This window comes from Arctopsyche grandis, chromosome 5 (genome assembly GCF_051622035.1).
Source record: "Arctopsyche grandis isolate Sample6627 chromosome 5, ASM5162203v2, whole genome shotgun sequence".
Lineage (NCBI taxonomy): Eukaryota > Metazoa > Arthropoda > Insecta > Trichoptera > Hydropsychidae > Arctopsyche > Arctopsyche grandis.
In genome coordinates this window covers 22,783,773-22,796,948 of record NC_135359.1, presented here as the reverse complement: position 1 = coordinate 22,796,948, position 13,176 = coordinate 22,783,773, and the positions used below count along the sequence as shown (strand labels likewise).

The 13,176-nt window shown below is 36.5% G+C and overlaps 2 protein-coding genes across 3 annotated transcripts; one reads left to right on the top strand and one right to left on the bottom strand.

Moving 5' to 3' along the window:
* Positions 1-4,723: 4,723 nt before the first annotated feature.
* On the bottom strand, positions 4,724-6,488 carry APP-BP1 (Nedd8-activating enzyme E1 regulatory subunit APP-BP1). Its single transcript, XM_077430477.1, has one exon. The coding sequence runs from the start codon at positions 6,432-6,434 to the stop codon at positions 4,845-4,847; it is 1,590 nt and encodes a 529-aa protein (XP_077286603.1). The 5' UTR covers positions 6,435-6,488; the 3' UTR covers positions 4,724-4,844.
* Positions 6,489-9,256: 2,768 nt separating this feature from the next.
* LOC143911795 (transmembrane protein 185A) lies at positions 9,257-12,154 on the top strand. 2 transcript variants are annotated; one of them, XM_077430840.1, is made up of 8 exons: positions 9,282-9,368; positions 9,564-9,740; positions 9,842-10,049; positions 10,122-10,251; positions 10,450-10,580; positions 10,664-10,787; positions 10,868-10,993; positions 11,066-12,147. In XM_077430840.1, the coding sequence occupies exons 1-8, from the start codon at positions 9,331-9,333 to the stop codon at positions 11,155-11,157; spliced, it is 1,026 nt and encodes a 341-aa protein (XP_077286966.1). In that variant the 5' UTR covers positions 9,282-9,330; the 3' UTR covers positions 11,158-12,147. The 2 variants fall into 2 exon arrangements, with proteins under 2 accessions (XP_077286965.1, XP_077286966.1); XM_077430839.1 differs by having other exon boundaries at positions 9,257-9,368; positions 10,868-12,154.
* The last annotated feature ends 1,022 nt before the right edge of the window (positions 12,155-13,176 follow it).

Here is a 13,176-nt window from a genome sequence, read left to right as displayed (position 1 = left end):
CAATACTAATTCCCAAAAATATTTTTATCTGCAGCGCGTTTATCGTATGTTTAACGGAGAGCTGAATGAGGTTGATCTATTTGGTATTTCCCTACATCAATTCAGGTCTAACATCAAGAGAATCTTGACCGATTGATTCATTTCTTCTCCTATTCTATTTTTCCAATATTTCCAATATTTTTATACTTTAGTTTAGTTATGTAATGTGCTATTTAATCATATTATAGCTTTCATTATTTTCCTTTTCATTTGTTTATTTTGTATTTACCTTTTTCATTTGTTTTATATTTGTAAATTTCAATTTCTTCTTATATTCTATTTTATAACCTTTTCCAAATATTTTAATACTATAGTTTAATTATGCAATGTTCTTCATATTTTTTCATGCCTTTATTCTTTACTTTTTAATTTGTTTTCCTCATATTTATCTTTTTCACTTTTGTAAAAATCTATTATTGGACTCGGATGTTACATATATTATTTATTTACTATTTGTTTTTTTATACATATCTATGTACATCCTGTCTGTTGATTTTTCAATTAATAAAATAAAATAAAGTGAGTAAAATTGTTCAAAACATAATTATAAATGACATGTCAAAACTCCTCATCGTTCTGATACCTGGAAAAAAATTTACCTGAGGGCAAAGGTCAAAAATATGGGTTTTTCATGATTTTCAGCAAAACGGTAAGTTTTATCATAAAATTACTTCAGACAAAAATTGTAGGTCATAAAATTATCTATAAAAAATGTATTAATACTTTTTTTCTTAAGAGCCACCATTTCTGAGATATAACGATTCAAGAAGTTGTAATTGTCATAATATGTACACGTTTCCACGCCACCTATATAGGTAGTGTATTTAGCGCGTTTTTTTTAATGTGGTTTCCCCAGTAGGCCTATTCCACAGGTCTGTTGTGATTCTGTTTAGAGTAAAGAGTTTAAAAAGTAGAGAAAATTATTCATCTGATTCATAATCTTCAAATGCTTCTTTTTGATCTTCTTCTTGATCTTCCTCTTCTTCATTCTGGGTGTAAGTAAATTGCGCAAAAAGTAATGTATCGCATCACTTTTTTCAGCTTTCAGTTTGTTGTGAATTTATGTATCCTTGAATGTCTAATTTGACCGGACTAATAACCACCGCTGCGAAAATCGAGTTTGCTGTTGCACGAAAATTCGTCGCACAAGAAAATTGCCGCACAGGAAACTACCCAAATCCATGGGCGCCCGCAGGGGGGCAAGGGGGGCGCTTGCCCCCCCCTGGATTGATTGAAAATAGTCAAATAATTTTACTTTTATTTTAAATCACTTCGTGTTAGCATAATGAAAGTGTGGAGGGACAGAGCGTTGGCCAGTCTGGAGCCAGCCCATGTAAAATCTACTACGAAGATTCCTATCGATCTTAAGCGTAAGTATCGTTTGCTAACTATCCATTCAAACCTCACCCGTCATATGATTTTGAAGGCGACATGTCAGGAAGTGGAAAATGTTGTTTCGGGGAATCTTGGCTAACCCAGTATACTCCATGGTTATCATATTCACCTAGGTTAAAAGGTGCTTTTTGCATTTTCTGTGTTTTATTTCCGCAACCAGTTCAAAGAGGAATTCAAGGTGCCTTCGTTACTACTCCTTGTACAAAGTACAAAGATTTTAATGAATGTGCCAGAAACCATACCAGCTCAGCATGGCATCGTGGGTCTCAACAAGATGCTGAACACTTCGCGTCAACCATTAGAGATCCAAATAAGGATATTATTTGTCAGATAGATAATTCTGTAAAACGCACTATTGAAGAAAACAGAAAGAAACTGTATCCTATTATTTCAACAATCTTATTTTGCGGAACAAATGATTTGGCAATTCGTGGGAAAGATGCCCTTTATTACTACAGTGTCCTGTCCGTTCGTTCACCATACAAATACGCTACAGTAAATTAAAACTACATTAAAACATTACTAAAAATATTTTGCGCCCCCCCCCTTAGAAAATTTTCTGCGGGCGCCCATGCCCAAATCTAAATATATACTAGTGTTGGTCCCGTTGATTTCAACGGGTGGTTTCGAAAAGGAATTGAAACTCGAATAAAAATAAAGTTAAAGATATTGAATCGACTGGTTTTGGAAAGAAATTGATGCACGAATTAGTAATTACGACTGAGATTACAAAGTGATTACGAATTAAGAATTACGTTTTGTGCATCGCCGACGCCCCCAGCGCCCCCGATGCCTCCGGCACCCCGGAGCCTTCGCCCCCGGCGTCTCAGATGCCCCCAGCGCCACCGACGTCTCCGGCGCCCCCGATGCCTTCGCCCCCAGCGCCGCCGACGCCTCTGGCACCCTCAGCGTCATTAAAAAAACACATCATGAAAATCTCGATCACGAAAAATCTGGCACCCAAAAACTCCATCACACGAAATTTTGTACTTACGAGAATTCGAGTGCCAGATATTCCGTATTCACGATTTTTGTAGTAACGATTGTCATGCGCGCAATTAATGTGCGAAATAATCCTTTTACCATTGTGGAAACGATTATAATTTCGAGAAAATCGAGAGCACGAGCAATTTCGAACCGTTAATTTTTTCCGATACCTGTAAATGTAAAGATACCTGATCCTATTCAAAACTATGTGCAGTAAGTTTATAAAAGAACAAGGATAGTAGTAGGAAGAAAATAATGAAATGGAAATTCTCGGAATCGTTCGATCTCCATATCCCTTAAAGCACGCACGTGTTCGGGCAAAATCACATGGCGGTGAATGTGGCACGTATTTTTTTTTTCTACTTTAAACATGCGAAAAAATGATGTGTGCCATTCAGTGCCGTGTCGGCCATTCCCCACGATGATCCTCTGGACTTTACTCGATCAAATTGTATGCTTGTATTTATCCTTGCTTGACAGTGATCGATAACGGTGTATCCCATATTTGAAATGTAGGAGACCAACCACGGTGAGGAGCCATGCACACAGTGTGCCGTTCATCGCTGTATGTTTTCGCCATTCATTTGGTCTGGGTTTTTGAAAAATGCATTGACCAGGTGTACACGAACAGACAAAAATTCGTTTCACTTTCGTTCGTGTCGCAGACGCATGGTGCGGTCAGACCTTTAATAAAAATGGGGGGGGGGAGGCAAATATTAGTTCACGCCCAGGGCGCTGAAAATTTTAGGGCTGACACTACATACTTGCATCTGCTACTCGGTCAATCCTGGTCAAGGATATTGAACAAGAATGTACAATTGATTGCATACGCCACACATATGCAGTAAGACATGAAGTTGAAATAATAATTGAAAGCAAATGTTGAAGACGATAACTAATAACTGTAGACAGCTAATAGCTATGTTCACACACTTGTTTATTAATTAAATTAAAATACCAATTTGATTTATGTTTATTAATTCAAAAGTTATTTTAGTGAAAAAAAACTGAAAAAATTGAAATAAAAAAATAAATGTCAAAACTTGATCCAAATTAATCGATATATATATACATATATAATATTATTAAATCGTTTTTGAATTAATCTATTAAACGACATTCAATTGTCTTAATGTGACAAATAATACCCAGATACACTATATGTACTTATATACCTACATATATATACACAAATATAAAAAAATTACGTTTTCTCTTCTTTACTTGAATATTTAAATCAACTATAAGTTTTAAATTTATCGATTTATATATACAAACGATGAGTTTTATGAGGACAGATGTTAAGGTAGTGTCATGTAGTATATGATATTGTACAATATTATGAATCACTAACTCCATAGCCATATTTGTTTTATTACAATATAATACAGAAGTTTGGGAAAAATGGCAAATCTTCCCGAAAGACATCTTTTAGTAAAAAGGAAAAAAGCAACAAACTCAATTCAACACAAAAATTTCTAATCCTGGAATATAAAAAAATTATAAAGTCCGCAATGATTTGTGCAATATGCAACGATTTTTTTTATTGAATGCAGAATTCTAAATTGTGGTCATTCCTTCTGCGACTATTGTATAAGCAAATGGAAAATAAAAATATCGCACTGTCCAACTTGCAGGTAAAACGAATGATTCTTCTTTAATTTGTTTTATGCGCACCGTATTTTATTTCAGGATGATTATAACCTCGAGAATAAAATGTATTACAACAAACGCTTTAATTGAAAAACTTATAGCAAAATTAGACGTAAATACTAAAAGATAGTCTGTCGACAACATGAACGAATTGGTGAGTCAGAACTTTTTACATGAGTAAGTTTTCACAGGAAGTCAATAAATTTTATTCAAATTTGATTTACTGTGCAAAGTTTTTCTATTTATATGTACATAATAATTTTTTTTTAAGCCCACAAAAATTCAGTACCTGACCCCATAAAAATTGAGCCAGCCACTTATTGTAATTGATACTTTCTGAAGTTCTTTACATGAAATGATATCCTCTTGTTTTTTCGATGTGGATTTTGATGAGGAACTGGCGATGTTGAAGATTGGTAATTTTTTATATTTGATTAAAAATTTTTGTACTAATGAATTGAGTTTTGATTAGTATTGAGTTAATGACTCTTTTATCAGTACAGAAAGTCTTTTGTTTTTATGCTAAAATTATAATGAAAAATAAATTTAAAAAAATCACACATCGAAATCTAGTCTCTATTTTAAAATAACGTCCCAACAACTAGTATAATGTTTAGATGTTGATGTAAATATGAGAAAAAAAAATGTAGAAAAATCAAATTTTATTATGTAATACGTATTACAAGTATTAAATAAGCTTACAATAATTATCCAAATTGTAATATTTACAAAAGTATTCGATTAAATTGAAACTAGTAAACATAATGAGATTAAAATGTAAATGTCGCCGAATTGCAAGTCATAGCTTCGTGAATGAAGAAATTGTTTATCGGGATATACTGTCTGGTGATTAGTTTGATAATTTCTTGAGCGACACACCCTCCCATAAAGGCCGACACGCTGTGCAATTCTGAGCCACCATACCTACACATTTCGTGAACATAGTCGTCTTCGGCCAACGGTGGACACGACCACTCGCCCAACAATTTAGTCACGCAAGTCTTCAATTTGACTATGTCAGTCTCGGGGTCCCATTCACCGGGGGCTCTGCATTGTTCCGAATAGAATCGTTCCGCTCCACGCAACAAAACGTAGTGAATCATCATGGGATTCGGCTCTTCTAAGTGCCTCGCGATACAACTGGAGATGGGACTTCCGACTTGGTATTCGTCATATATACAAGAGCCTCTTATTACGTGCAACGAAGAGGAGTGTTTACATATTAACTTGACGTCCGTTTCGCTAATGCTCTCGACGCTGAGTTCGGCTACCAACTGAAGCACTCGCCTATAGACGGATTCCGCGTCCGCGGCCGCCTTCTGTCGATAGACATTTTGAAGTTTGACATAATGTTGTGTGGCGGCAGTCATATCCGGGATCGACCCTCTCAACGGTAAAGCTCCCGCTCCGTCTTCTTCGACGAAGCTTCTGATAGCCGAGCACATGATCCAAAAAGGAGAACTCTTCTGAGTGAGATTGATACAAGCGTCGTCGTACAAAATGTCTTTAATCGGTTTCGGAAGAGTGGTCTGTATGACGGAACCGTTGACGGCTCGGATGGCCTCCTGAAAGTTTTCTTCGTCGAGTGGAACTCCATTTTCGTCTCGTTTGATGCCAGCTCTGATGATCTCCCGGACTTGTTCTTTATCTCGATAGCTGAGCGGCCAGCGGCCGTCGTGCGCGCGCGTCCAAGTCTGAAGCGCCGTGTACAGGACGACCAGCCAAGGCACGTGAGCGTGATCTTTAAATTCCATGTTGTCCAGGTCGAAACTGTCGACGTACTCGACGAGGGTAGGGAAGGGAGTGTGCAAACGCAAGTCGGGAGGCAAGTTGTCGGGGTGCGTCTCGATCGCGTAGTGTTCCTTCACTTGCAAGCGCACGCACGACAGAAATCCGACGGAGCGACAGACCAGAAGCGGGATGTTGGCGTCCCAGAGGCGACGCGACAACTCGGCCAGAGTGCGTTCGGGCAGACCGCAAGCCAGCACGGCGTCGAAGTCGGCCCAGAAGTCGGGCCGGTCGGCCAGCAGCAGGTGCACGGGTTCGGGCACGGCGTATCCGCGCACCTCGGGGTTGAGCTCGAGCAGCAGACGCACCAGCTCGTGCGCGCGACCCCTGCCCACGCTCTGCGCCTCCAGGAAGAAGTTGGCGGCGAGATCGGCGGCCGCGGCGGTGGCGGCGTCGACGACGGTGAGCGCGCCCACCCCTGCCAGCGCCAACGCCTTCAGCGCCTCCGTGGCGGCCGCCAGCCCCCCCCCGGCCCCCACCGCCACGCACACGCGCGCCCTCTCCAGCGCGCTCTGCCCCGCGCCGCCCCACAGCCTCAGCTGCCGGTCGTACTGCTGCGACCGCCCGTCCATGACACCTGACACCTGACAGCTACTGTCACTCCACCGACAGCCACTGTCACTCGCACCGACGACCCCAACCGATTTTTATCCGACCATGCTCTCGAACATTACGGCAACAAATTAAGTATAGTGCTGGGTCACCGACTATTTTGACGGTTATATGGATTACATTGAGCTCGTCTGTAGGCATATAGTACGACAGACACATATCCAGGAAAGTCATTAACGCATGGCACACGCTCGCCTCGTCAAAAGGTCGACACGTGTTTCTATACACGTATCTGGGAAACAAAGGAAGAACACACTTGTAAGACAGGGAAGGTATTGTGGCGGCTCGCTTATACGACATGGTCGAGTTTGGTTGCCTTCCTGCGAGTGGGGACCAACCCGGCTGGGTTCGGAGAGCCACTACTCACTCTGTCTTCAGCTGTCATATAATAAACACGTGCATTAACATGCCAGTCGTCTCATTCGTTCATCCTCCATAGTATGTTGACCGTATCCCGGTCTAACGAAACACGTGTTGTGTAGTTTGAAAGAGGATCGTTTATTTTTGTTCAATTGGTACAATGGTTATTGTATGTACGAAGAGGTTTCTTCGGAGAAGTGATCTGTTTGAACTCCAGAGGCTCACTCTGCCGGTGGAGGTTGCTGCGTTGCTTTATAAACGTTTTGGGTTGAAGTGTGTCGTGTGCACATATTTTGTTCTTGGTACTCGCGCTGCCCTAGTTATGCTGCGAGCGTGGTTTTATGGGTTCATACGCCTGAACGTAGTTCGTGGTTTTTATGGGTTCAGTGTGTTCTTCCTTTGTTTCCCAGATACGTGTATAGAAACACGTGTCGACCTTTTGACGAGGCGAGCGTGTGCCATGCGTTAATGACTTTCCTAGATATGTGTCGCAGTGACCTGATGAGATCATTTCAGTTGTACTATATGCCTACATACTGAACCCATAAAAACCACGAACTACGTTCAGGCGTATGAACCCATAAAACCACGCTCGCAGCATAACTAGGGCAGCGCGAGTACCAAGAACAAAAGATGTGCACACGACACACTTCAACCCAAAACGTTTATAAAGCAACGCAGCAACCTCCACCGGCAGAGTGAGCCTCTAGAGTTCAACTAGATCACATCTCCGAAGAAACTTCTTCGTACATACAATAACCATTGTACCAAATTGAACAAAAATAAACGATCCTCTTTCAAACTACACAACACGTGTTTCGTTAGACCGGGATACGGTCAACATACCTTCCCTGTCTTACACGTCCAAAAGACAATATTTGCCACGAAAATCGCAAATACGGAATATTTGGCACTCGAGTTCTCTTCAATATAATAGTTATCGTCAGTATAATGAACTTTTCGGCTGCCAGATGTTCCGTTATAGTGATTTTAGTGACTTTTGGTCAATAATCACAGTCGGAGACCCAGCCTTATACCTTTGCCCAGTATTCAATATTAATTAAACGGTAAGTTTATAGATCAGTTTTCGGCCAGGATTTTAACAAAATGGTCAGTATAAAAATAATAAAAATCTGACGCACATTCGCCAAAACGGTAAACGGACTACTAGTCATATGTGAAACAGTCACAGGACAACCGGTCGCTCTAGATCGGTCACACGTGATCACCCGTCACACTAAAACTGGTCACATCCTAAAATCGGTCACGAGATAACTGGTTGACCGATTTTAACGTGTGACCAATTTTAGTGTGACGGGTGATCACATGTGACCGATCTAGAGCGACCAGTTGTCCTGTGACCGGTTCACATTTGACTAGTAATCACCGAACCGCCAAAACAAATAGCAATGCCTGTTGGATAGAATTGCCTATCACGATTGTACCAACCTCGTGTTGTTACCGACCAAAAAGCAATACTAACCATTCGTCAAAATAAAACTTACCAGTTAATTTAACATTAATATTGACCATTTAATATAAATTCCGACGATATTTAAATATTGAAAAAAATAGACTAAAATACTCAACCAGTGCAATATAATCCAGATATTATCCTCAATAATGAAAAATAACTATTTTCCTAATTTTTACAAGGCTCTTTTTACAAAATTATTAGAATACAAAATCGATGACAGGTATTTAATAAAAAAAATTACATTTTCTAATGATTTTTAGACAAGCTTATTGCTTAACTGTTTTTAGATTGTAACGATAATCAATACATACTATACTATTATGGGGGGCATATGGAACGAAACGACGAAATTGTTAAGAGACGACTATTTAATGTAACGAGTGGGAAGGAAGTAAAGTAGCGACAAACCAACATGACCGAGTTGGTAAACTAGCAGGACGGTGACAGAAACTCGATCATGTTGTAGAGCCGCCTATGAACCAAAAAAAATATATATATCAATATTTACCAAAAGATGCAAAGCCAATTGACAGTAAATTAACAACGATCAAAAGCTACTACTCCATTCTATCGACTTGAAATTTCTCGACATTCGTTTTCTCTACTCTTACATGCTCTTTGTCGATTATTTCTAATCTGCTTGAACAAGAGTTTGTATATATACAAAAATGTTTTTGAAAGCTTTTTTTGTATCACATATGTTATATCTTTAATATACGAGAAATATTGTGATCATTTGTGAATTTTTAAACTATTGACACCTTAAAAATATTAAAAAAAAAACGTTTGAAAATCAATTCTTGCTATATTTTATTAATAGTTCATGTTTACCGTTCAATAGCATTGTTGAAAGCACAACAAATTCCAAACGTTACAGGATTTGTTTTTTTAATTTTAAAATCCAAGGCCAAAAACGAATGTAGTCTTTACTTCGTATTTTTATCTATTCAGAACTGGCTGGAAATGGTCCACTTGAGGTCGCAATATTTTGTTGAAACAAAACCATAAACGTCAAAACCATGAATTTGCAGACATTGTTTCAAGATTTCAATCCTAGGTAATTATTCCCATCCATTTATTTCAATGTAAAGTATCCTCGAGTGAATCTTTATAATTAGAAAATGAAAAAGATCATACAGACGCTTGACAAAACGTATGACCGATATTCACTCGTAGTTCAACAATGCTCCAACGTCCTTCACACGTGCATTTAAATGATTTCATTCATTCCCAATATTTTTATGTATTTCAGTAAATTCGTTGTGCACACATGTCTCCTAATATTTACTGCGTTACTTGCGCTCAGACTTGACAACGTAATCACTTGGTCTTATTGGGCCGTATTCGCACCAATATGGGTATGGAAAATGCTAGTAATCTCAGGAGCCACAGTTGGAACGTATGTATGGTGGCGATACCCTCATTTCAGGTAGTATATCATTTTTTTCCCATTTGAGATACCAACCACCTCTATGACTAATATTTTATTTATACTGATGATATTATATTTATAAATTATTTTAATTTTAGACTGGAGGGTGAAGCTTATGTTCATTATAAGGCAATGCTGATAAGTTTGTCGCTCCATCTTATATTGCTTATGTTTGAATTGCTAGTCTGTGATAAATTGAATTCCGGCAGACACCTGTGGATCTTAGTATTCATTCCTTTGACCTTTATCAGCATTGTATCGATCGCAATATGTATATGGGCGTTGAAACATGACCGAAGTTTTGAGGTATGCTTTTATTGAGACTTATTCTGTTTGAGTTGTTATTGAAAATTTTCTAACGATATATTTGGTGTTTAGCTGGAACTATTCTGCGCCGTCAACATTTTTCAATTCATATTTTTGGCATTAAAATTAGATGGTTTCATCTCTTGGATGTGGGAAGTTGTTTTCGTGCCATTTTGGATATTGATGTGCTTAAGTTTAATGGGTGAGTTACGAATAGATCAACTTAGTATTAACTGAATGTATTATTATTCGTTTCAATATTACTTCATTTATATCTATACCTATGTACAAGTACATACTGATAGATTTTCTTTACTTTTCCATAAGTTTAACGTTTAGATAAATACAATGTTATTATGATAAATGCCAGTTTCACTACATCTGTGTTGTTTTTTTTTAGGTGTTTTGTATACTATTATATTTGCTGGGATTCTATTACAGTCTCCTGAAGTTAATGTTCATCAACGAAGAACAAGTTTTAACTCAGCTGTTGCTTATACGTTTACTGTTGTACCTATTCTTATTTTTCAGGTATATTTTTATATACTTCCAATAATAATACTATATATTAACAATGTTTTCTAATAGATAATAATAAATATATATTATTTCAGGTTTTATTAGCCAATAAACTAGATGGTGGACTGTCGATTCCGTTCATAGTTGTTGTTAGTCCTCTGTTTGTAAGTTATGCTACATTGATATTGATGTCATTTGGTGCTAAAGGTGGAAATAGATGTATGTAAATTTCATATACAAATATTTGTTTCAATTGTTATAATACCCACTTTAATATTAATTACTCTATTTACTTTCAGGGTGGTTTGGAATGCGGAAAGATTTTTGCCAATTTCTTTTGTCCGTTTTTCCTCTTCTTCAAGAGTATGCTAATATAGCATATAATAATGAGCCAAATCATCAGAATCCAAACAATGGAGAACAGAGTTCGATCGAATCTCAACAAAATATCAATTCTACCGAACAATATAGAGATGCCAGACACTCAAGATCAAAAGAAAAACATTGTAAAAAATCGTTGAAAAATCAAAAGAAAAATGAACTCCTCAAACCTGTTGTGCCAATAATTAGTATAGATATACCTGATTAAATAATATTCGCTGTATAGTTATTGCAATTATTGTATTTATACATTATTCTCTGCAGATAAGTTTATTTTACATGTGTAAATATGTATAGAAAAATACACATTATTGTACGCCTTAATTATTTTAAATTTGACATAATTGTTACTTTTAATTAATTATATATTAGTAATTGAAACGAATGTGTAAAAAAATTTCATGCAATCTTCGAACCGTATATGTATGTATGTATCATTCTATTTTTATATAGAAAAATATTATATGTAAAGATCTTTATTGGATAAATTTGTCTCTGTATTACAATTTTACTGTAATTTAAATAGTTATTAAATTGTATGTGTCAGTGACTTAAAATATTTTCCCACATTGGGACAATTTGTACACTAGAAAGGTCACATATTTATGCTAATTTCCAAATGTATTTAACTTCTTTCATTTTTTTAAAATTTCCATTACCTTTCGATATTAACTAAAAATAATTTGTTTTATATATTCATATGTATGTTGTACTTTGAGAAACTTATCAAAATTTTAAAATAATTAATAATCTTTGAATCTTCTTCAATTTAAAATCAAATTAAAGGCATAAGTAATTTATTTGGATTGTGTTTATATTATTTTTCAAATAAAAGCTACATGATGGTGTATCTTTTCGTAAAAAAGTGCAATTTTAACTATTATAAATAAGAACTTTTTACTTAAACTGAAGAAAATGATGTTACTATACCGAGACATTATTTCCTATTGGGTACTTATATATTTTCTTTTGATGATCGCCTCTGCTATGATTGTGTCAAAAACTATGCTGAAATAATTTATTTGTATATAGAATATTGCTGAGATTTTTCATTCAAGTATTCATGAGTTAAATAAGCATAGTTATTGTGATTCCCTCAGTTTATTTTAGGAACAAAGACATTTATGCTCTTTTCATTGTATGTAAGTGTTCACATTGTATGTATCTTATAGATTACAAAAACTAATAAAATTGTTATGAAATTAATATGTGTTTTTATTAAAAGCCACCATCATACAACTGAGTAAACTATACAGTACATAGTTTCCACCAAATTTGTTAAATTAACTCATAGTACTCTAACTTGGACCGTAGTGGGTTTTGAAAGAGCTCAGAACATGAGGTTGAGGTTCCTCCATATAAACCTACAGTGCCAAATAAATATCATCGATTACTTCTTCGATTTATTAATTTTATTAGGAGTCTACCTCACGGGCCCGAAAAAGCAAATATCGGAAGGCAAAGATCGAAAATCGAAAGATTTTAAGTTGAAAGATCAAAAAAAAGGGTGCATGGTAAACGGTACTATGTATATATAATATATATGAGTTACATGCGGTGAAATTATCTTTCTTTTTGTCATACAGCCTTGTTTAATATGCGCGCGCAGGATTCGGGAGGGAAAGCCTGTTCCTCTTGTTCCTGTTGTATCCTGCTCGCGCAAATTAAGTGAGGATGTACGACGGGGGGAGAGAAACTTTTACCGCACACCACTGATATATATACTAACCGTTTTTTTATATTTATGCATGGTAAACGAACATTTTCGACTTTTTAACATTCGGTGCGGTGACGGTCATCCCAAACATACATACATAACAAATAAATAAAAAATTCGAATGTGACCAACCCATGACTTTATCTCTGTATTTGAGGAATATAAGGTCACAAAACAAAATTCGACAATTAAACACAACATACACGTCCACACATACCGGTTATGAGAGCATTTTCGATACAAATTGAGCGCAAATGTAGGGAAACTTCACAAGACAAAAGTTCTACTTCCGGTTGTCGGATTTTGTTTGAAATTTTTTTATTGCTTAAAATCACTATAATTATTATACACATTAAATATCAAGAAAATAAAAATAATTTAAAAGGTCAAAATAAAATAATGAAATATTGTTTTTAAAAAAATACTACTTCCGGTTTACAAATTCTAGCCAAAAGCTTATCAAGTTGCTACACAAAGAATACAAATATAAATTTTCAGCTTGATAGGTTC

Excerpts from the sequence above, each read along its gene's own strand:
- APP-BP1 (XM_077430477.1), bottom strand. The coding sequence starts at position 6,434 with ATGGACGGGCGGTCGCAGCAGTACGACCGGCAGCTGAGGCTGTGGGGC.
- LOC143911795 (XM_077430839.1), top strand. The coding sequence starts at position 9,331 with ATGAATTTGCAGACATTGTTTCAAGATTTCAATCCTAG. Across the intron at positions 10,050-10,121 it reads AACATGACCGAAGTTTTGAG|CTGGAACTATTCTGCGCCGT; the intron begins GTATGCTTTTAT and ends TTTGGTGTTTAG. Across the intron at positions 10,788-10,867 it reads TGCTAAAGGTGGAAATAGAT|GGTGGTTTGGAATGCGGAAA; the intron begins GTATGTAAATTT and ends ATTTACTTTCAG.